Below are 21938 nucleotides of genomic sequence, written 5' to 3'. Positions count from 1 at the left end.
GCTTAGCAGTTAAGGCATTTGCTGCAAAGCTAGAGGACCTCAGTTCGATTCCCCAGGACCCACATTAGTCATATGCACAAGGGGGCACATGCATCTGGAGTTCATTTGCAGTGGCTGGAGGCCCTAGCACACCCATTCTCTCCCTCTCTCTCTCCCTCACCTCAAATAAATAAATAAAAACAAAGTTAAAAAAAAAAAACAAAAAACAATGGAAACAGCCAGAGCTAGGTGTGGTGGCACATATCTTTAATCCCACACTCAGGAGGCAGAGGTAGGAGGATCGCTATGAGTTCAGAAAGAAGAAGGCTAGGAAGTAAGGGGAGATAAAGTGGGGGGAAGAGAAGTATACCATATACAGCCCAAAAGCCTTTAAGGGCCACGTGTAGTTCAGGAGTCCATGTGACCAGATACAGATCTGGGGAGAAAGCATGAAAAGAAAGAGAAAAAAAAGTTCAAGGAGCTCCTGCCATGTGGGGAGCTGGAGGAGATAAAGAACCCATGTGGAGAGTAAGGGCTAGGGAGCCCTCCTGGCAGAGCCTGGGCTGAGGCTTAGGCTGAGCCCTGCTAGGCTGATCCTGGACCTGAGCCTGGGCAGAGGCAGCCCAGGCCCAGGCAAGGGAAAAACTCACCCACAGCTGGAAGTTCCCAAGTGGTCAGAGAAAGGTTAGCAGCAGTTTTGATATAGAAATTCATCATGTAAGAAATTTCTCAAATCTGCCTCAGAATGAATTTGGCTAACATATACAGTTGAATAAAACTCTACTTCCAGGACTGACCACACAGCCAGCATGGCTGGGTCACATTCCAAGCCCAAAGGTAGACTAACTAATGACAGTGGTGATGATGATGATAAAAACAACAACAGCTACTACTACTACTTTCCAAATGGATTGTTACAACTACAATCTAACTTCTGGGGCTGGAGAGATGGCTCAGTAGTTACGGCACTTACCTGCAAACCCTAACAACCCAGGTTCGAATCCTCAATACCCATGTAAAGCCAAATGCACAAAATGATGCATATGTCTAGAGTTCATATACAAAGGCTGAAGGCCCTAGCAGCCCATTTTTTTCTTTCCGCCCTCTGTCTCTCTGTCTGTGTGTGTGTGTGTGTGTGTGTGTGTGTGTGTCCCTCTCTTTCTCTCTCTCTCTCTGTCTCTCCTTGCAAATAAAAAAAAATTAAATTAAAATCTAATTTCCCACCAATAGCTGTGTCCAATGCAGAAACCACAGGTACTGGGAAGATTACTTGTTTGGTTTATTGTTGTTACTGATATTTGTTTTTAACAAACGTTTAAGATGTTCTTTGTCCTCATTTTTACATTCAGATCATATTCTCCACTTTTCTATAAGTTTCAAAAGAGTCGTTAAGAATCTACCCTCCCCTATCTTCCTGTGATTTATTTCTCAACAACACCTTTGGTTATTAAGAAACTGTGTAGCCGGCAAGCTGTAAAACTGCATTATGAACTCCAGAATACACCTCAGGGTCTATAATGACCACTCTGAAACATGCAGACCCACAGCTGAGCTAGCAGGCATCACTATAATTACTCACTATTGGAGAAGGACTTCTGTGACTATTATGGCAAAAAGCATAACAATATTAAATCACAGAAGGTTGCAAAACACTAAATTTGTTCTAGTTCTGTTATAAGAATCAATCAATATTGACCACAAGAGGCCTATGCAGTGACTGGCTGCAGGTGTGTGGAGAAAGCCTGCTTTCCCTGAAGCCATTCTGTGACCAGAAATGGGAGTAGTTAGAGCTCCGTGACTGTACCCTTCTCTGATCAGTTACTTTCATTCAATGTTACAACACTCTTTGCTGTAAAGCTAATCGCAGCAGCACCCCGGTAGTCTGGAAGAACACAGGCAGATCTGTTTAATTAGCTTATCAATACCAGTACATCAAACTTCATGAGTTATTGACTAAGCCTTTGACTATTTTGTACTATGACCACTGACTGCTTACTAGGTGACTTTTGGTGTCATTTGACATCTAATACAATATGACATACTATAGCTCACCTGTGTCTAAGGCAGCATATACTTATAAAATTGAAACTTTGCACTTGATCAAAAGAAAACATTCAATTCTTTAAACATAAATTTTAAGAAGCTTATGTCAATTTTCCTTTTAGAGTAAGCATGTTTCCAAAAAAATAGGGTTTAAAGATCAAAAAGGCTAAAAGTATGCTTATATTTGACATTTTTTGTTACAAAACTTAAGACAACATACCAAAATCTAATTGCAGAGGGGCAAAAGTGAACAAGGTCCTGGCAGCTGAGAAGATGGTTGCATGGGGAAAGCATGAGAACCTGAGTTCAGTTCCCCAGCCCCATACAAGAATGCTGGGCATGGTGGTGTAAGCCTGTAATCCTGGCACAGAGAAGGCAGAGACAGAAACTCTGGGGCTCACTGGCTGGCTGATTTAGCCAAAATGTGTGAGCTCAAGGCTGAGCAAGAGATCCTGTCACTAATAAGAGAGCAATTGAATAAGACACCTGATGTCAGCCTCTGGCCTCCACATACACATACACGTGCCCACATACAAACAAACATGTATACACACAGGCGAGTATGCCACATACAAATACACAGGCATAACAACCAAAAAAGAAAAGTCCTACTGTAGAAAATCCTATGACTAACTAATTGAACAGGACAAATAGCTTTGAATGAATAATCATAATCTAATGCCAGACACTGATAATACAATATAAGGAACAGGTCAGAGCCATTAAAAACAGAAAGGGGGAAAAAGGAACACGGTGCTAAAAAAGGGAATGATGGTCTAAGGTAGGTCCTGGAGCCAGGCTATTTGGCTGAGGTTTTTAAATGCCAAATACTTGCTATGTGACCTTGATTGGGTAATTTAACCATTGCCACCTTGTTCTCACATGTAAAACACAAATCATGACAGAACCAGTCTCACAGGGTTGTTCATGAGGATAAAATGAGTTATCTGAGCAAGGTACTAACAGCCTAGCAAGTATATGTATGAGTATATATATAAAAACTCCAGTAGAAATGACACCAAATGTCCACAAAAAAAAAAAAAACTTGTACACTAAGTCTCAGAGCCACATTCTTCATATTTCCAAAAAGCAGACATAGGGCTAGAGAGATGGCTTAGTGGTTAATCGCTTGCCTATGAAGCCTCAGGACCTCGGTTCAAGGCTCAATTCCCCAGGATCCATGTAAGCCAGATGCACAAGGTGATGCATGCATCTGGAGTTCGTTTGCAGTGGCTAGAGGACCTGGTGTGCCCATTTTCTCCCCCCCCCCCAGCCCCTTCTCTATCACACTCAAATAAATAAATATTTTTTAAAGCAGAAATACTTCAAATGTTCTTCAATAGATGAATAAACAAAATGCAGCATATGGCAAAATAGTATTCACTCATAAAACGAAGCACTGGCAGAAGGGCCCATCACTGAAGACAGCCACAGAGGGGATGGCAGGGTGACTCCACTTTGATTTTTAGTCTTGTCTGTTGGGACCTTGTCATTCCCAAAGAATGACTTCCTGTAATTTTATTTAATATATGACCATCAATTCCCAGAATAGCCAAATCAACAGAGGCAGAGCATCAAGGGAATGGACAGTAAACACCAATAAGCACAAAGTTCCTTTTTGTAGTGAGGAAAATGATGTGAAATTACATAGTGGTGACAAATTCATAAGTCTATGAATACACTAAAAATCACTGCACTGTAAAGTAACAAACTCATGGCATGTTAATTATATCTCAATAATCTTTTTATAAAAATGGCAGACTTTAAAATAACAGTAACCATATATTTAGAGATGAAGTTCAATATGGTAACATGGGAACAGAAGGAAGTAGGGGCAAATGAGGTTCACTGCTGTGAAGTTTTCATAGCATATGTCAAGTGATATAATAACGTTTGAAAGCAGACTGTCAAAATCCAAGGATTTAATCATAAATCTAGCTATAATAAATAACATGTATACTCTATATCCTACAGCAAGCACTTACCAAATATATGCACAAAAGAGAACACTTTGAAAACACTCCAATTATTGGTTTTAAAAGAAGAAAATGGCTAGAGACTCAGGCATGCCCATTCTCTCTCTCTCATAAATAAATGAAATAAAAATTAAATATATATATTAAAAATTAATTTTAAAAAATAAAAGAAACTACCCTACATCTTATTTCCTACCTCTTCCATGCCATTACTTCCATCTAATTGAAAAATGTGCCCTGACATCAACAGAGCCTGGACTATGCAGTGGAGATAACTCCTTCTGCTAAATAGATAGCCCTCAATCAGAAAGAGGGCACAGCATGCCCAGGGCTACTGCCCCAGGGCCAACACAAGCCCAGGTGCTGGTGGGTTCACACTCACATCTGAGGAAGACACCACCATTTCCCGCTGAGTTGTAACAACTGTATTCAAATCCCAGCCTGCTAGGGAGTGAATTTTGTTTGACAACAAACTTTATTCTGCCTGAGTTTCATCTTTTGATAAACACTTTGGGTGATGAAGGTAAAGTGTCACATTCAAGCCATTGCACTTGTGCCCAGATAATTCTAGTTGCAGATTTAATGAAAAGGTAGGACTGAAATGCCCTTCCTCCAACCCCACTCTGCTCCAGGAGGAAGACTACAATTCTAGTTGCAGATTTAATGAAAAGGTAGGACTGAAATGCCCTTCCTCCAACCCCACTGTGCTCCAGGAGGAAGACTCCAGTTCCAGATTGACCAGCTGTTCACTGTCTTAGTCAAACATGCTCCAGAAGACCAGAGCAAGCAGAGGACAGAAAAATTAGGTCAGTAACAAAAGAATATATTTATTTTTCTCTGGTCAATTTTGCTGGCAAGGGTGCTTTAGATATTAAATACAATTACAAAAAAAGAGGGAAAACTGCACTAGCAAAAAAAAAGGTCATAGGATATATGTAAAATAAAATCAAAACTACAAAATAGGCATCCTACCTCTCTAAAGTCATACGCTCATCCTCCTCAAACAGCCTGGTTCAGATTGCTCATGCAACTTGGTCACTTATTTTGCCAACTGCCATCAAAATAGCAAACAAATAGCAGCAGTAATACAATGTAAGTTTTACGGGGGAAAAAACTTGAAAGCTTTGAGAGAATGTATCAGTGAACCAGACTTTTTCATAATTCAGATGGAGAGGGTAAGACTTTGATGCTAGACTACAGTGTCAGTCTAGCTTATAGAAACACTAGTCATTGGTTGGGCATATTCATTCTTTAAATCCACACATATGTGCTAAGTGGTTTGTATGTCATGAGCAGTCTCAAAATTTTCAGAAATATTCTTGGACTTTGTCTTAGAAATGGCAAAAAGCCCAAATGATTCAGGTTTAGGTATACTTGACTATGCATGTCCCACTGGATACATACTATACTAAAATTAAGTTCCTAAAACAAATTTAAGCCAAACTGGCCTGTAGGAATTCATAAAATGCTCAACAAGTTACTGTCAATTCAACCAGTTGAATCAATTTCAACTATATTTTTTACATTTTTCTACCTAAAATCTAAAGCTACACCCATTTTTCATTGTCTTCTCCCTATATTTAAGATGCTGGCATTTCAACATAACAAAAATCCAGTGGTATTTATTACAGTGAATTCCAAAGTAAGGAAAAGTGCATGGTCCGCTTACAACATGAGGGAGGCATCATGAAAATTAGCAAAGAAAACAGTACCTCAATGTTTTTACTGGCCACATTCTTCACAACAGCAGGAAAGAGTTCAGATGCATTTTTCCCTTTGGCAATCATCTGAACAAAAAAAAAAAAAAAGAGGCATATTAGGGCATAAAGTTTTAAATTAGTAACCAGAAAAGAAGACAGATGTTCTAGAAAATTCTACATGCAGTATTAGAAAGACTTTGTCAAAGTAAGCTATGTAATCAACAACTGAACTCTTTTCCAGACATCATACATATCTCAACTGTGCACAATGAATAACCCTGTACCAAGTTTCAATATAAATAAACAAAAATATAGCTACATTGAAGTAAAATATAGGAGCAAGGCATGGTGCTCCCAGAAAGATCAGAAACTCAAGATTGGCCTGGACTACATGAGATTCTGTCTCAAAATAACCAAATTAAAAAACAATATATACAGCCAGGTGTGGAGGCGCACACCTTTAATTCCAGCACTCAGGAGGCAGAGATAGAAGGATCACCATGAGTTCAAGGCCACCCTGAGACTACATAGTGAATTCCAGGTCAGCCTGAGCTAGAGTGAGACCATATCTTGATCATATATATATGTATATATGTATATATGTATATATGTATGTACGTACATATGTATGTGTATATATATGTATATACACATACGTACATACATATACATGTACATACATACATATATATAGTATACTAAGGTTTATATAAACATGTGCAGGGCTACAGATAGCTTAGCAGTTAAGGTGCTTGCCTGCAAAGCCAAAGGAACCAGATTGAATTCCCAAGACCCACATAAGCCAGAGACACAGGTGGCACATGCATCTGGAGTCCATTTGCAGTGGCTGGAGTGCCCGGTGCCAACATTTATTTTCTTTCTTTATTTCTTTCTTTCTTTCTTTCTTTCTTTTTTTCCTTCTCTTCCCCCCCCCCCTTCCTCCCTCCCTCTCTCTTTCTCTCTCTCTCTCTCAAATAAGTAAATAAATTATTTTTTAAAAAAGAACTGTGTTTGGGCTGTAGAAATGTCTTGGCGGTTAAGGCACTTGCCTACAAAGCCAAAGGACCCAGGTTCAATTCCCCAGGACCCACATAAGCCACACATCTGGAGTACGTTCAAGTAGCTGGAGGCCCTGGCTCACCCATTCTCTCTGTGTCTGTCTGTCTGTCTGTCTCTCTCTCTTTCTGTCTCTCTCTCTCTCTCTCTCTCTCTCTCTCTCTCTCTGCCTATTTCTCTCTCTCTCAAATAATAAATAAATAAAAATAAAATATTTTCTTAAAACTATGTTACTGCATGACTGAGTGGCAAAGTCACCAAGAAACCAAGGTGGTGCTGAGTAGAAAACCTTCTCCCTGTAACCCAACCAACTGAAAGCTGGAAAAAGCTGCACTATATGCAGTCTTACCGGAGACAGAAGTCATCAGTGGTGAAAACAGTGGACACTGGAAACCTCAAGTTTGGCCAGACAGGCCAAATGACTAAACCAGTGCAATAGTGGCATGTCTGCTCCAGGGGAAACCAACAGCTCTCTAATTGGACTGAAGGCCCACTCTATGGGAGTGAATACATGCCTGGTACTGAAAACCTAATCAAAAGCCTATGGCAGGAGAGGTCATGAGCCTTAGGGGTATAGAGCCTGCTCTGGATAAATGCATATATTACTCTCACCAAATTTCCCTGAAATCACTATACTTAATGTTCATACTCATATATTCATGTTACTCTCACTTTGGGTTAGAGAAGCTTCTTTTTTCAGATGGCGATGAACAATGGGATGGCCCAAAAGGCAACATAGTGCTGAGAAGAAGGGATGGAGGAGTGTCCAGCACTGAAACCTCTCACGCCCTCCAAGGCTCAGGGTCCATTGCAGAAGAGGTGGCAGAAAGAATGTAAGAGCCAAAGGAAGGGTTCCACTCCCTACATACAAATGTCCAGACAGAATTTGGCCTCGATATCCAAGACCTCACAGTACCTAACAATACCCACACAAGACCCTCATAATAGGAGAAAAAGATGAAGATATCAAATTAAAAGACAGACTAATGGATGGAGGAAGGGGATATGACAAAGAGTAGAGCTATGAAGAAAAAAGTGGGGGAGGGGAGGGGAGGGGAGGGGAGAGGCGAGGAGGAGAAGGGAGGAAAATGGTTGTTGTCTTTAAGTACAGAATATATATAGGGGTTGGTGGTGGAGAGAGGGCTTAGCAGTTAAAGATGTTTGCCAAAGGACCTCCATTCAAGTATCCTGATGCACAATGTGGTGCATGCTTCTGGAGTTCATGTGCATGGTGTGTCCATTCTCTCTCTCTTGTTCTCAAATAAATAAATAAAAACAAAGTAGTTTTAAAAAGGCTGGTGGAGGTGGGGTGGGAGGGCACTAGGTGAAAGAAAAACTGTAACGGTTAAATTGGCTACCCTACTAATAACGAAACAGATTTTTTAAAAAATATAGACAATATTTTTCTCTGGCTAATTGAGTTGTAAATATTTTTAGAGTATCTTTACTGCTCTTTGTTTTCCAAATGCCAACTAATTACCTAGACTAAGTCCTCTTCCCTTGCCCACTGGTCTATGTGCCGTCTCTCAGATCTCTGAATTCCTAAGATTTCATTTACTTTTACAAATCTCACCTCTATGTGCAAAGATTAGCCCCCAAAATTCAAACCCAAATTCCTAATCCAAGTTCCATATAGATTACAAAACCTCATCAGATGTGTCTCTTGTCCCAAAGTTGCTCTGTCTGAAAGCAAACTCATTTTTCAAGATAAAATAACATTCATGGAAGAATTTACTAGCTCGCCAATTCTCTCAGTAACTGAAGGACTGTGGATCTCATTGTTAACTCTTACCACACTCATGCAAACCCCTTTCAACTGCTCCTAGACTAGCACAGGTGCCTTTGAAACTCACTAAACATGACCCAACAGTGGAGGGTGGGAGTGAAGAAAACATACAAAATATTCCCTAGTCCAAAAGAACAAAATTGCCTCATACTCATTAGTATGGTACTCAAAAAAGAAGGGAAAATGTAGGAAACATGTCTAATGTATATTCTGTTAAGAAGTGAGGGGAGTCAGGCATTGTGGCGCATGACCCAGTACTCAGTAGGCAGAAGTAGGAGGACCACTGCAGTTCAAGACCACCCTGAGACTCCACAGTGAATTCCAGGTCAGCCTGGGCTAGAGTGAGACCCTACCTTGAAAAAACACACACACCAAAAAAAAACAACAAAAAAAAAAAGTGAGGGGGCATGGCACTTTTAGAAGTAACTTTGGCCTATGAAAGAAAGCTTTCAGACAAAGATATCATTACCAAATGGAAAATATCATGGGAGAACATAGGCTATGATAAAAATCAAAATTAAATTATGTCAGATCAAAAAATTCAGCAAAAAGTAGAGGAGAAAAGAGAGATATTATCAACTTGACAAGTGACAAGACAGATCCATGAAGAATCCAAGAAATGTAATAAATATAGAACAAGAATGTCGAGAGCAGGCAGACTAACAGGAAAAATAGAAAATAACACAGGAAAATTTCTGAAAGTAAGAGGCTTACTTAAGATTTTAAAACAAATGAGTTTATCAGTCCTAAGACAAATTAGTCAAAAAAAATCAAAACGCATATCATATGAATAAATTTCCTTTTGCCACAAAACATTGAACATATCTGTCTGTCTAGACAGGTACAACAAATTCCCTAGAAAAGAAAGTAAAGAAAACAAACAACAATCTGGTTGGCACCAAATTTTTCGTAAGGCTTAATAATATCCCATTGTGTGCATTTATCACTTTTTGTTTATTTATTCATTCAGTGACGAATATGTAGATTCCTCCACCTGTTGCTACTATGGCTGTGGGCTCAAGAATCTCAATTCCTCTGTGTGTATACAAAGAAATGGAGCTGCTAGGTTATATATTAGTTCTAATTTTAATTTAACTGCCATATTATTTTCAATGACTTGAAAACAGTTTACATTCCCACCAGCAATGCACAATTCACCTTCACCAATACTTTTAAGAAAAAAAAATTATGTACTATCAATACTAACAGGTATGAGGTAGTCTCATTGTGGTACTAGGATTGTCTGTATAAGGGTCTCATCTAACCAAGGGTGAACTTGAACTCACTATATATAGTCAAGGATGACCCTGAACTTCTGATCCTCCTGCTTCTACCTTCTGAGTACTGGGATTATGGATATGCGTCACCATGACTGGTTTATGAGGTGCTAGAGAATGAACAAAGTGCTTCATGCACCTAGGGAAGCACTCTACCACTGAGCTGCAAGCCAGCCCTTCACTGTGGTTCTGATTTACACTTTCTCAATGATTAACATCACAGAACATCTTCTCATGTGCTTATTGACCAATCATCCAAGTATCTTCTTTGGAAAAATGTCTGTTCAAGTCCATGAGCCACTTATTCTACTGTGTTTTTTTGTTGTTGTTATTGTTCTTTGTTTGTTTGCTTGTTTGTTTTATTTTTGAGGTAGGGTCTCACTCTAGCCCAGACTAAGCAGGATCTCACTCTGTAGTTCACACTGGCCTCAAACTCATGGAGATCTTTCTACCTTTGCCACCTGAGTACTGGGATTAAAGGCATGCACCACTATGCCTTGCTTCTACTGTATTTTTTAGTTGCTGAATGGAGTATTCCTCCCAAACTTTTAATGAAGAATTTCAACAATAATTGGAATTCAGTGGAATTATGTAATGTAATGTGGAGCCACAGTTTCAAGACATGAATAGGGCAGTTTCTGCTTTGCAAGGCAGTATAGGAATGAGACATGCAGGAATGTAAGCTGAAACTGTGAAAAGCAACTTTAATAAAGCACTGCATTAAATATAGCTGATATGTGACCTTTAACACTTGTGCAAACATTAATAACTGTCTCACTAAAGGAAAATGAAAAATAGCAAAATGAGTAACTAGTACACTATAATTTCAAACTGAGAATAAATGGGATAATCCCTCTGTGCAATGTACCATGACCTCTCTGTATCTCTCTGTTTTTAAATGTCTTTGTGATTAAATAGCATAGAATGCTTCTTGCCTCAGTTCCCCCATGTGACCTATGTAACCTTGTGACTTCTTGTAACAACCCCCCCTTGTTTAATAGTATGTAATTTTGTGGTTTAACTCCAGATCCTGTTTTTACTATAAATATCATGTGGTTATTTCCAATAAAAGCTGACACTCCAAACAGATCAGGGCTGCATCTGGAGATCCCAAACTCAGGGATGCAGACTTGGTACACCAGCTTTTTTCTTTTTCTCTCTTTTTACCCAATAAAAACTTTGCCACACATTCTGTGAATCAATGGTCTTACTTGTGCGACACCAGACCCTATAACACTCATAACATTTAGGTCCTACATCACAACAAAAAAAGTTTATCCATATTTGCATAAGGTCAAAAAAGGGTTATGTAGGGGTGGAGATAGCTCAGCAGTTAAAGGTGGTTGCTTGCAAACCTGATGGGCTTTCAACTCCCCAGTACCCATATAAGCCAAATGCACAAAGTAGTGCATGCATCTGGAGTTTCTCTGCAGTGACAGGAAGCCTTAGCATGTGCATACTCATACTCTTACCTCTTTGTCAGTTTCTTTTTCTAATAGATAAATAAATAATATAAAAAGGGTCGTGTTGCATACTAATTCATCTTCAAAATAATTAATGTCCTATATCTCACAGGAGAAACACTGATATTAAAGATAGAAAGTCAGAGCCGAGTGTGGTAGCACACGCCTTTAATCCCAGCACTTGGGAGGCAGAGGTAGGAGGATCGCCATGAGTTCAAGGCCACCCTGAGATGACAGAGTTAATTCCAGGTCAGCCTGGACCAGAATGAGACCCTACCTTGAAAAAAAAAAAAAAGAAGATAGTCAGGAGAGATGAAATTGGAACACAAGTTTCTTGATTTCTGATACTTTAATGTTTCCTTAACATTTTTAAACAGGATACTTTTAGTTACTATTGAATAATAAATGATATATCATTTATATATCATTTAATATGCATAGCTAATAAAATCATGACCTAGTCATTTTCCAAAACTGAAAATAACCTAACATTTTACCTACCCCAACAATCCGTTTCATGGCTTCCAATTTAGCAGAATCTTTGTTACTCTCCAACATTTGCTTTAGATCTTCATTCCTATTACAAAAAAGAAGAAAAAAGTTTCCTATTTGGATTTTTACATAAGACAGCCATTAAAATCTATCAATGTTAATTAACTGCATTTGTATTGACTCTTCTTTTTTTAGTATTTCATTTATTTATTTGACATAATTAGCACCAAAATATCCTCTATGTCCAAAAGTCCCTAAAAAGATTTTTTTTCAGAATGTCAAGCAAGAGCCTTGATTAAAGAAAAGTGATGTGTTATTCATACCACACACCTTCCTCCTTGCCTCCTAATTACAGATGAATATTAACCTAAGGGAAGTCACAACAATACCTACTTCATGCTGAGAATAAAAACAACTTTAACACATAAATGAGAAGCTGAGATAATGAACCAGAGCAGCTAGCAGTTATGATGAAACAAGACAGCCAAGAATTAGTTTATAGGGGGCTGGAGAGATGGCTTAGTGGTTAAGCACTTGCCTGTGAAGCCTAAGGACCCTGATTCGAGGCTCGATTCCCCAGGACCCACGTTCGCCAAATGCACAAGGGGGTACATGCGTCTGGAGTTCGTTTGCAGTGGCTAGAGGCCCTGGCATACCCATTCTCTCTCTTTCTTTCTCTCTCTCTGCCTTTCTCACTCTGTCACTCTCAAATAAATAAATAAATAAATAAATAAATAATGAACAAAAAAATTTTTTTTAAAAAAAGAATTACTTCATAGGCCATTGCCGAGGCCCTTGGTTTCCCACCAGGAATAGATGGTAAGACCCTATTGCTGAAGATTCCACATACTTGGGCTGCAAGGCTACTGAGAAATCCTGCTGGAACTGAGCTGATAACCTCCTCCATGTAGACCAGCTGACAGAAAGCTGGAAAAAGCCATTTTGCATGCAGTTCAATGGCAGAAAGTGAAATCACCAGTGAAGATACTCAACAGTAGACACTGGAAGCCAGCCAGGCCAAATGAGCCAACGGGTGCAATAGTGGCACGTCTATCATAGTGGAAACCAGCTGCCCTCTAATTAGACTGGAGGCCCGCTCCATGGGAGGGAATACATCCCAGATACTGAAAACATAAAAAAGTGGTAAGTCATGAGCCCTAGGGTGTAATGTCTGCTGCTGTCTGGTTAAATGTATATACTATGCTTATCAAACTGCCCAGTAAGCACTTCTCTTAATGTTTATACCCTTATATTAACGCTACTCTCACTTTGGGTAGAGAATCTTCTCTTTTCAGATGGCAGTGACCTTGGGATCACTCAGAAGGTATCATGGTGCTGGAAAGAAGTGACCTCAATATTCAGTACTGCAATATCTCTATCACACCTTCCAAGACTCAGGGTCTAATGCAGAGGAGGTGGCAGAAAGAATTTAAGAGCCAAAGGAAGGCTAGGACTCTTTACAACGTGCTCCCTCCAGACACAAAATGTCCTGGATATCCATGACCTCATAGTGCCTGACACTACCTACACAAGACCATCACAAGAGGAGAAAAAGAGCATGACATCAAAATAAAAGAGAGACTGATTGAGAAGGGGAGGGAATATGATGGAGAATGGAGTTTCAAAGGGGAAACTGGGGGTAGGGAGGGTATTACCATGGGATATTTTTTTATAATCATGAAAGTTGTTAATAAAAACTTGAAGAAAAAAAAAAGAATTACTTAAAGTCACAGGGTGTGGTGGCTCATGCCTTTAATCCCAGCACTTGGGAGGCAATGATAGGAGGACTGCCTGCCCTGAATCTGATACCACCCTGAGACTACATAGTGAATTCCAGGTCAGCCTAAGAGATGGGATACTCAGTAAATATGGTATTATTCCAGCCTGGAAGATCCACAAAAATGATGCTACCGGGTTTAACAACTTCACCCAGGAGAGACACCTTGTCTCTTTGCTATATAAAACATCCTTAAATATAGCCCAAACCCATGGCCTAGAATAGTATAAACACAGCCAAACACAAAATCATAAACTTACTTAGCACATTATGAATCATGTTTTTTTCCCAAAGTCTGAAGTGTGAAGTTTGTAGATGACAACAGCATGTCAGAATGTCAAAAAGATGCTTGCAAAGCCTGCCAACCAGGCTTCAATTCTCCAGTACTGACGTAAAGCCAGATGCACAAAATGGCATGTGTGTTTGGAGTTCATCTGTAGCAACAAGAGGACCCTGCTGTGCCCACTGTCCACCCCCTCTCTCTTTGCAAATAAAAGTACTTTTTAAAGATGTGCATGCCAGCAAGTGAAAAGCTACCAATGCCTTTATTTGGAAAAGTTGCAAATACTAGAAGAGTGAGGGCTGTTTCTGTTGGATAATTTTTCTTGGTCATGAACAACCTTTTATTCTTCCAAGTGAATCCACTCTGTAAATTCACAAACCCACTTTCATCCCATGAAATTTGTAATCTGTAATTATTTTTCCTCAAATATGGCAGAAGAATTTCTGAAAACAAACTGCTAAGTAAAGAGTTCTTAGATTTTTAATACTATAAAAAGAGAAGCAGGAAGAAGGAAGGAGAAAATAGAAAGAAGAGATAGAAGGAGAGAAGGAGGAAGCAAGGGAGGTAAAAATAGAGAAGGTGGGAAGGAAGGAGTAAGTTTCATAGCATCTTATTCACATGTACAAGTAAGACATTTAATCCAAACATCACTAGAAAAAAAAGCCGTATCAGGGCTTAGGTAGGCCATCATTTGATGTACTCTGAAATTAAAGTGTAAATTCATATTTACTCAATAATTTAAGTAACTTGGGCTGGAGATGGCTTAGCAGTTAGTTAAGGCACTTACCTGCAAAGCCAAAGGACCCAGGTTCAATTCCCCAGGACCCACGTAAGTCAGATGCACAAGGTGGCACATAGGTCTGAAGTTCATTTATAGCAGCTAAAGGCCCTGGCATGCCTATTCTATCTGCCTTTTCTCTCTCTCTCTCTCTCTCTCTCTCTCTCTCTCTCTCTCTCAAATAAATCAAAATAAATAATAAAATATTAAAAAAATAATTTAAATAACTCAATTTTATTTTAGCACATCAAAAGAAAGAAGCCTATTAAAGCTATTATTTTAAAAGATTTGTCAGAAAATAGAAACTAGTGTTTTAGGTTACAATTAACTACTTGTAATAATTCCAAGTTTATGAGTGCAATCTTTTCAGTTACCACAGTTAATTCTGAAATACTATATATATATTTTTTTTTTTTTTAAATTTCAATATCACATGGCTCCTTTGTAGAATATGTTCCCCTCAAAACTAAGCCTGAAATAAATACCTTCCAGCCATAAGCTGCTTCTGGTCAAGTGTTCTGCCCCACCAACAAGAAGTTAACTATGATAAATGTATATCAGAAAAACTTCAATATTCAAATACATAGCTTTCACTTCTCACCTTAGACTTACAACATTTTACAAATGTATGCCTAATATATGCAGTAAGCACCTACAGGAGTAAATGATTAGGGCTAGAGATATAGCTCAGTGGCAGAACATTTGTCTAGTATGTGTAAGGTCCTAAATTCAACCTTTCAAATCACAAAAATATTATATTATTATTACTACCATTAAAAAATAAATATATGTAGATTTATGAGCTGTATTATATCTCATGGCCTACAAGTTCATGTAGAAATTCTAACCTCCAATATTCTCAGATGTGATTATATTTGGAGACAAAGGCTTTACATGGTGGTACATGCATATGGAGTTCGTTTGCAGTGGCTAGAGTGTCTGGCATGCCCATTCTCTCTCCCTCTCTCCTTTCTCTTTCTGTCTCTAATAAATAAATAAATAAACATATATTTTATATCTATATTATCTAACATATATATATGAATGAAACCAGGAGGGGCTAGAGAGATGATTTAGTGGTTGAGGCACTTGCCTGCAAAGCCTAGGGACCCAGATTCAATTCCCCAGTACCAACATAAACCACAAGCATACTGTAGCACATGCATCAGGAGTTCATTTGCAGTGGCTGGAGGCCGTGGCACACCCATTCTCTTCCTCTTCCCACCCCTTTCTGCCTTGTTCTCTCTCTCTCAAATAAATAAAATAAAAATTAAAAAAATATATAATACGAGGGCTAGAGAGATGGCTCAGCAGTTAAAAGATGCTTGCTTGCAAAGCCTGCCAACCTGGATTTCATTTACCATTACCCACGTAAAGCCAGATGCACAAAATGGCATATGTATCTGGAGTTCACTTTCAATGGCAAGAGGCCCTAATATGCTCATTCTCTTTCTCTTTCTTTCTCTTTTCCTCTCCCCTTATCTCAAATAAAATATTTTAAAATATATATGTAAAATATTTTAAATATATATGTATATGTACAACCAGGGCTGGGGAGATAACACAGTTGTTAAAGTGCTTGCCTAGCAAGCATGAGTGTCTGACTTCGCTCCTCAGAACACATGCTACAAAGAAAGAGAGGTGAGGCAAACCCTTGAAATGACTACACTGGAGAAACAAAGGGAGATCCTTGAGGCCTGCAGGCTAGCCAGTAAGGCGTATGTGCAAATTCCAGGAAAATGAGAGACTCTGTCTCCAAAAACATGGACAGCGCCTGAGGTGCAACACCTGAGGTTGTCTCCTGGCCTCCACACACATACACAAATGCACATGAAAAAATGCATCCACACATGCACACAAAATGAAATAATATGGGCTAGAGAGATGGCTTAGTGGTTAAGGTGCTTGCCTGCAAAGCCAAAGAACCTAGGTTCAATTCCCCAGGACCCACATAAGCCAGATACACAAGGTGGCTCATGATTCCGGAATTTGTTTGCAGTGGTTAGAGACCCTGGTGTGCCCATTCTCTGCCTGTCTGTCTGTCTGTCTTTCTCTATCTGTCTGTCTCTCCCTATCTCTTTCTCTTTATCTGTCTCTGTCTCTGTCTCTCTCTCTCTCTCTGCCTCTTTCTCTTTCTCAAATAAAATAAAAATATTTTTAAAAAATGATAGGATAAAATTTTTAAAGTACAATCCAAAAATATATTAATAGAAACACCAATACATAAAAACTATCTCTGAAGATACAGTCAATTTGGATCCCCTCTTAAACTTCTCTGGCTCAGTACAGTAATAGAAAAGAGGGAAAAATAATGACAGCACATATAACTATTTCTTTTTCTTCTACTCCTTCCTATGTTCAGTTTATTCACCAACTGCATATACTTTTAGAAGTAGAGATCCAAAAATTTTCTCCTACTTGGTCCCCTTTTCTTTTGCCCAGGAAGTTCCAACATTCTCCCCTCCAGTGAACAGTGAAGAATGAAACATCAATTCTAGAGCATACCAACCTGCCTAACCCCAGACATAATCTATTCATGTCCTAATGGAAATCTGGTTGGTCCCCCTAAGCCTGAGTTGACAGAGTGCCCCACCAAACCACCTGATGTCCTGACCTGCTCGCTCAAACTAAACACTAGAAAACAAGATCCTGATATTAAAGCCAAAGGTTTTGTTCTCCTTAGCAGAAAAAGTAGACTTAAACAGCAAATACAAATGCCTTTTGTGTTAACTGAAGCAGGGAGCCAATACCTTTAAGGTCCAGAGGAAAGAAAAATCCTAGGCACTGCTTCAACCAGATACAGCATTTGACTTCACATATTTGTCATTATTGCCTACTAGAAATTCAGAGGTAAATTACCTGGGTTCCCAGATTCCTCTAGCTTGTCACCAAGCAGTACAAATTCAGAAGAGTAAAAACCTAGCATACTCTCAAGATACACTCACTTTCACAGTCACCATCAACCCTCCTACTGCATTATGTGAATTGAAAAGGTACCCATTAACATGAATTGCAACATAAATCTTACAAATTAAGAAACTTTTTTGGTTAACAATATTTTGAATTAGCAACATTTTCCAGAATATGTATTAAAAAATACATTTCAGCCAGGCATGGTGGCAAATACCTTTAATCCCAGCACTCAAAGAGGCAGAAACAGGAGGATCGCAGTGATTTCAAGGCCACCCTGAGACTACAGAGTGAAGTCCAGGTCAGCCTGAGCTAGAGTGAGACCCTACCTCAAAAAACAAAACAAAAAAAAAATCACTTTAAAAATACATTTCAAATGTATGCATTTAAAAACTTATCTATCAATCTACAGCTTTCTAGCTTTTAGTATTAGGAAACCAACTTTATTTTAACATTAAGTGACATCTTGTGGTGTTAAGTGGTATAACTTTTCCTTTCATATTCAAAAGTTGCCTGTTTTCAGTTTCAAGGAACTAAAGCTGAAGCTAAAACAAGCCTTATTCTTCTCAGGAAAACTTTCCTATTATTTTAAGTACCAGAATAAGCTAACAAATAGAATCAAAAAGCAAAATTTAGCCGGGCGTGGTGGTGCACGCCTTTAATCCCAGCACTTGGCAGAGGTAGGAGGATCACTGTGAGCTCGAGGCTACCCTGATACTCCATAGTGAATTCCAGGTTAGCTTGGGCTAGAGTGAGACCCTACTTCAAAAAACAAAGCAAAACAAAAAAAAGGCAAAATTTTACCAGTTATACATCACAACTTGGGAAGTCTTCGGGGTTTTTCAGAGTAGAAAAGGTTTTTCCACAACTCATGAAAACCTTCTACTCCATTTAAGGCAATGGAACTTAATGGAAAAATTAAAGTTATGTAGCACCGTTACTCATAGGCCCTACTCAAAGCATTATCCAAGAAAGCCTGCTCCAAGTACCATTACCAGAGATTTAAGTGTATACATACAGAAATTCAGAGTAAGCACATAGAGAAACTTGAGAGAGCAATTTGACAGTCAAATTTTATGTTTATTAAACCTAAACTATTAGGACTGGTATTTTACATGCCTTTTTCAATTTATTTTTATTATATTTTATAGAAGTATCTACCCATGATTGGTTAAAATTTAAAAACTAAAAATAAAAAAGGCTCAGGGCTGAAAAGATGGTTCAGACAGTAAAGCACTTCCTTCACAAGCATGAGGACCTGAGTTGAGATCCACAGAACCCATGTAAAAGGTGTGGCCATGTCTACCTGTAATCCCAGCACTGAAGAGGCAAAGACAGGTAGATCCCGGGGCTCATTGGCTAGTCAAGCCAAATCAGTGAAGAGACCCTGCCTCAAAAACTAAGAAGGGCTGGAGACACAGCTTAGTGGATAAAGCACTTGCCTCCAAAGCCTAAGGACCCAGGTTTGACTCCCCAGTACCCATGTAAACCAGATGCACAAGGTAGCACATGCGTCTGGAGTTCATTTGCAGTGGCTAAAGGCCCTGGTGCACCCATTCTCTCTATCTGTCCCCCCCCCCTCAAATAAATAAAAAATTAGCTAAAAAAGAAACTAAGGACAGCAACTGAGGAAGACACCCAACCCTGACCTCTAGCCTCCACATTCACACCCACATACTTATACTTGTACCCACCCAAAACACACCACACAGAGAAGACCAGTTTGAGAGCAGAGCATTACAGTTATCTTCTTCTTTCAGCAGTTTTATTAAGGTATTATTACAATAAAATTCATAAATTTTGAAAACACAATTTGGTGAGTTTTCAAATATGTACAAAGCCATGAAATCACTCCATATGGAATATTTTCATCTCAAAATGTCTGATGTATAATCTTTTGTAGCTTCACTCTTCCCCACTTTCTAGCAACTTCAATACTTCTCCTCCTATGATTTGTCTTTTCTACAAGCTCATATACATTGAGAGCATACATCTGATATTCATATGTTTTTGTTCATGTAGCATAAGTGATTAATTCATGACAGGTTCACTATTTATCAATAACTTCTTCCTTTGTAATACAAAATCTATGGACTGGGCATTGTTTACCCACTCAGTTATGTAAGTGGTTTCCATCCAGGTTTTTTTTAATGTTTGCTTTTTTGTTTGTTTGCAAGGAGAAAGAGAGGAGAGAAAGAAAATTAGAGAATGAGTGCACCAGGGCCTTTCACCATTGCAAACCAACTCCAGATGCATGTACAACATTGTGCATCTGGCTTTACACTGGTACTGGGGAACTGAACCCGGGAACTGAACCCAGGTTGTTGAGCATTGCAGGCAAGTGCCTTAACTGCTGAGACATCTCTCCAGCTCTCTATTCAGTTTTACGCTACTGTTGTTTGTTTTTAATTTTATTTATTTATTTATTTGACAGAGAAAGAGAGAGGGAAAGAGAGAATGAGTGTACCAGGGCCTCCACCCACTGCAAATGAACTCTAGATGTATGCACCCCCTTGTGCATCTGGCTAACATGGGTCCTGGGGAATAGAACCTGGGTCCTTTGGCTTTGCAGGCAAATGCCTTAACTACTAAGCCATCCCTCCAAGCCCTCTGTTCAGTTTTCTTATGCTATCATAAGTCTATGAATAATTTTTATTTATTTATTTATTAGGTGTAAGAGGTACAGAAAGAGAAAGAGAGAATGGGAGTGTCAGGGCTTAAAGCCACTGCAAATGAACTCCAAATGCATGCGACCCCTTGTGCATCTGGCTTATGTGGGTACTAGGGAATTGAACCGAGGTCCTTTGGTTTTGCAGACAAGCACCTTAACTGCCAAGCCATCTCTCCAGCCCCTCTATGAATAATTTTAATGTATTTATTTAATTTTAATGTATTTACTTGCATTTGGAGGGCTTTGTTTTTGTTTGTTTTTGTTTGTTTGGTTTTGGTTTTTCCAGGTAGGGTCTCCCTCTGGTCCAATCTGACCTGGAATTCACTATGTAGTCTCAGGGTGGCCTCGAGCTCACAGCGATCCTCCTACCTCTGCCTCCCCACCTCTGTGCCACCACTCCCACCTGGGGTGCTTTGAGTCTTACTACTATCCCAGGCTGACCTGGAATTCAAGATCCTCCTGCCTCAGCCTCTCCAGGGCTGGGATTGCAGGTGTTATTTTTAATTAACATATAAACATTGTGTATATTTATGGAGTAGCAAGTGATGTCTTGATCCGTGGATATACAATGTACTATTCAAATCACAGTAAGCATATCCATCTCCTCAGACATTTTCCATGAGGTGAACTATTCAAAATCCTTTTCTCTAGCTTTCTTGAAATATACAATACTATTCCCTAGTCATCCTTACCCACAGTAACCCTTTTGCTCAAAACAGTTACCAGGTATTGTCTGCCATAGAAAACAATACCTGGAGCTTAAATCCAAAAATGATGGAGTAGTTAAAAGTAATAAGGAAGGCTGGAGAGATGGCACAGTGGTTAAATCATTTGCCCACAAAGCCAAAGGACCCAGGTTTAATTCCCCAGGACCCATGTAAACCAGATGCACAAGGTGACACATGCATCTGGAGTTCATTTGCAGTGGCTGGAGGCCATAGTGCACCAATATTCTCTCCTCTCCACCTCTTTCTCTCTTTGAAATAAATTAATAACTAAATAATAAAATATTTAAAGTAATAAGGAATGGTAACTTGCGATCAGAGGTATAACCCCAAAAAGGGTACATCAAGATTTTCAAAGGGCCAAAGGAAGAGTAGGACTGCTTACAATGCAATTTTCCAGACACAAAATGATATTCTTGATATTCAAGACCTCACAGTACCTGGCACTACCTACATAGGACCTTTGTAATAGGAGGGGAAGAGGACGACATCAATATAGAAGAGAGACTAATAAGAAAGAAGGGATTCAATGGAGGGTAGATTTGAGAGAGGGGGTTGGGGGAATTATCATGGTTTATTGTCTAAAACAGATTTTCGAAGGGTTGTACATCTTCCAAATCCTGCAAGAAAATTCTCAAACCTGGACTTTGAGAAACTCTTGTTTTATAGATAAAATATGCCAAGTAGCACATGACCAATGTGAATGAACCCATCTCAGAATTCACCCCTTTCTACTGTTACACAGCCAACGTGGATTGGACTGAGGAAGTTTAGGGTTACTGGACCCCAAAAGTAAAAAACAGGAATGTCCTCGAGTCTGCCCTTGGAATTTCCACTTGCTAGAAATCATAGAAGGATCTTGCGTTATCTCTTGCCTAAAGGAGTTACCAAGATCTGTTTTTCCATAAACACCTTAGTCCCTTCCCTGAGGAATTCCCCTTTCTTAGAATCAAGGTTTAAATCTGACCCTGGCATTGTAATTGGTTAAACTGACCCCCAAAACTTGGCATCATGGCTGGCCT

General features: G+C 39.1%; 1 protein-coding gene across 4 annotated transcripts in view; it reads right to left on the bottom strand.

Annotated features, from left to right (window-relative positions):
• The window catches only part of Ap3b1 (adaptor related protein complex 3 subunit beta 1), a 242170-nt gene that overhangs the window by 193134 nt on the left and 27098 nt on the right, over positions 1-21938 (bottom strand). For all 4 annotated transcript variants that reach the window (XM_045133439.1, XM_004651665.3, XM_045133440.1 and 1 more), the window contains exons 2-3: positions 11782-11857; positions 5711-5785 (exon numbers count right to left, since the gene is read on the bottom strand). In XM_045133439.1, coding sequence (XP_044989374.1) covers positions 5711-5785; positions 11782-11857 — 151 coding nt within the window. The remainder of the gene's footprint in view (positions 1-5710; positions 5786-11781; positions 11858-21938) is intronic.

Source organism: Jaculus jaculus, chromosome 14, assembly GCF_020740685.1.
Source record: "Jaculus jaculus isolate mJacJac1 chromosome 14, mJacJac1.mat.Y.cur, whole genome shotgun sequence".
Classification (NCBI taxonomy): domain Eukaryota; kingdom Metazoa; phylum Chordata; class Mammalia; order Rodentia; family Dipodidae; genus Jaculus; species Jaculus jaculus.
This window is presented reverse-complemented; position numbering and strand designations above follow the sequence as displayed.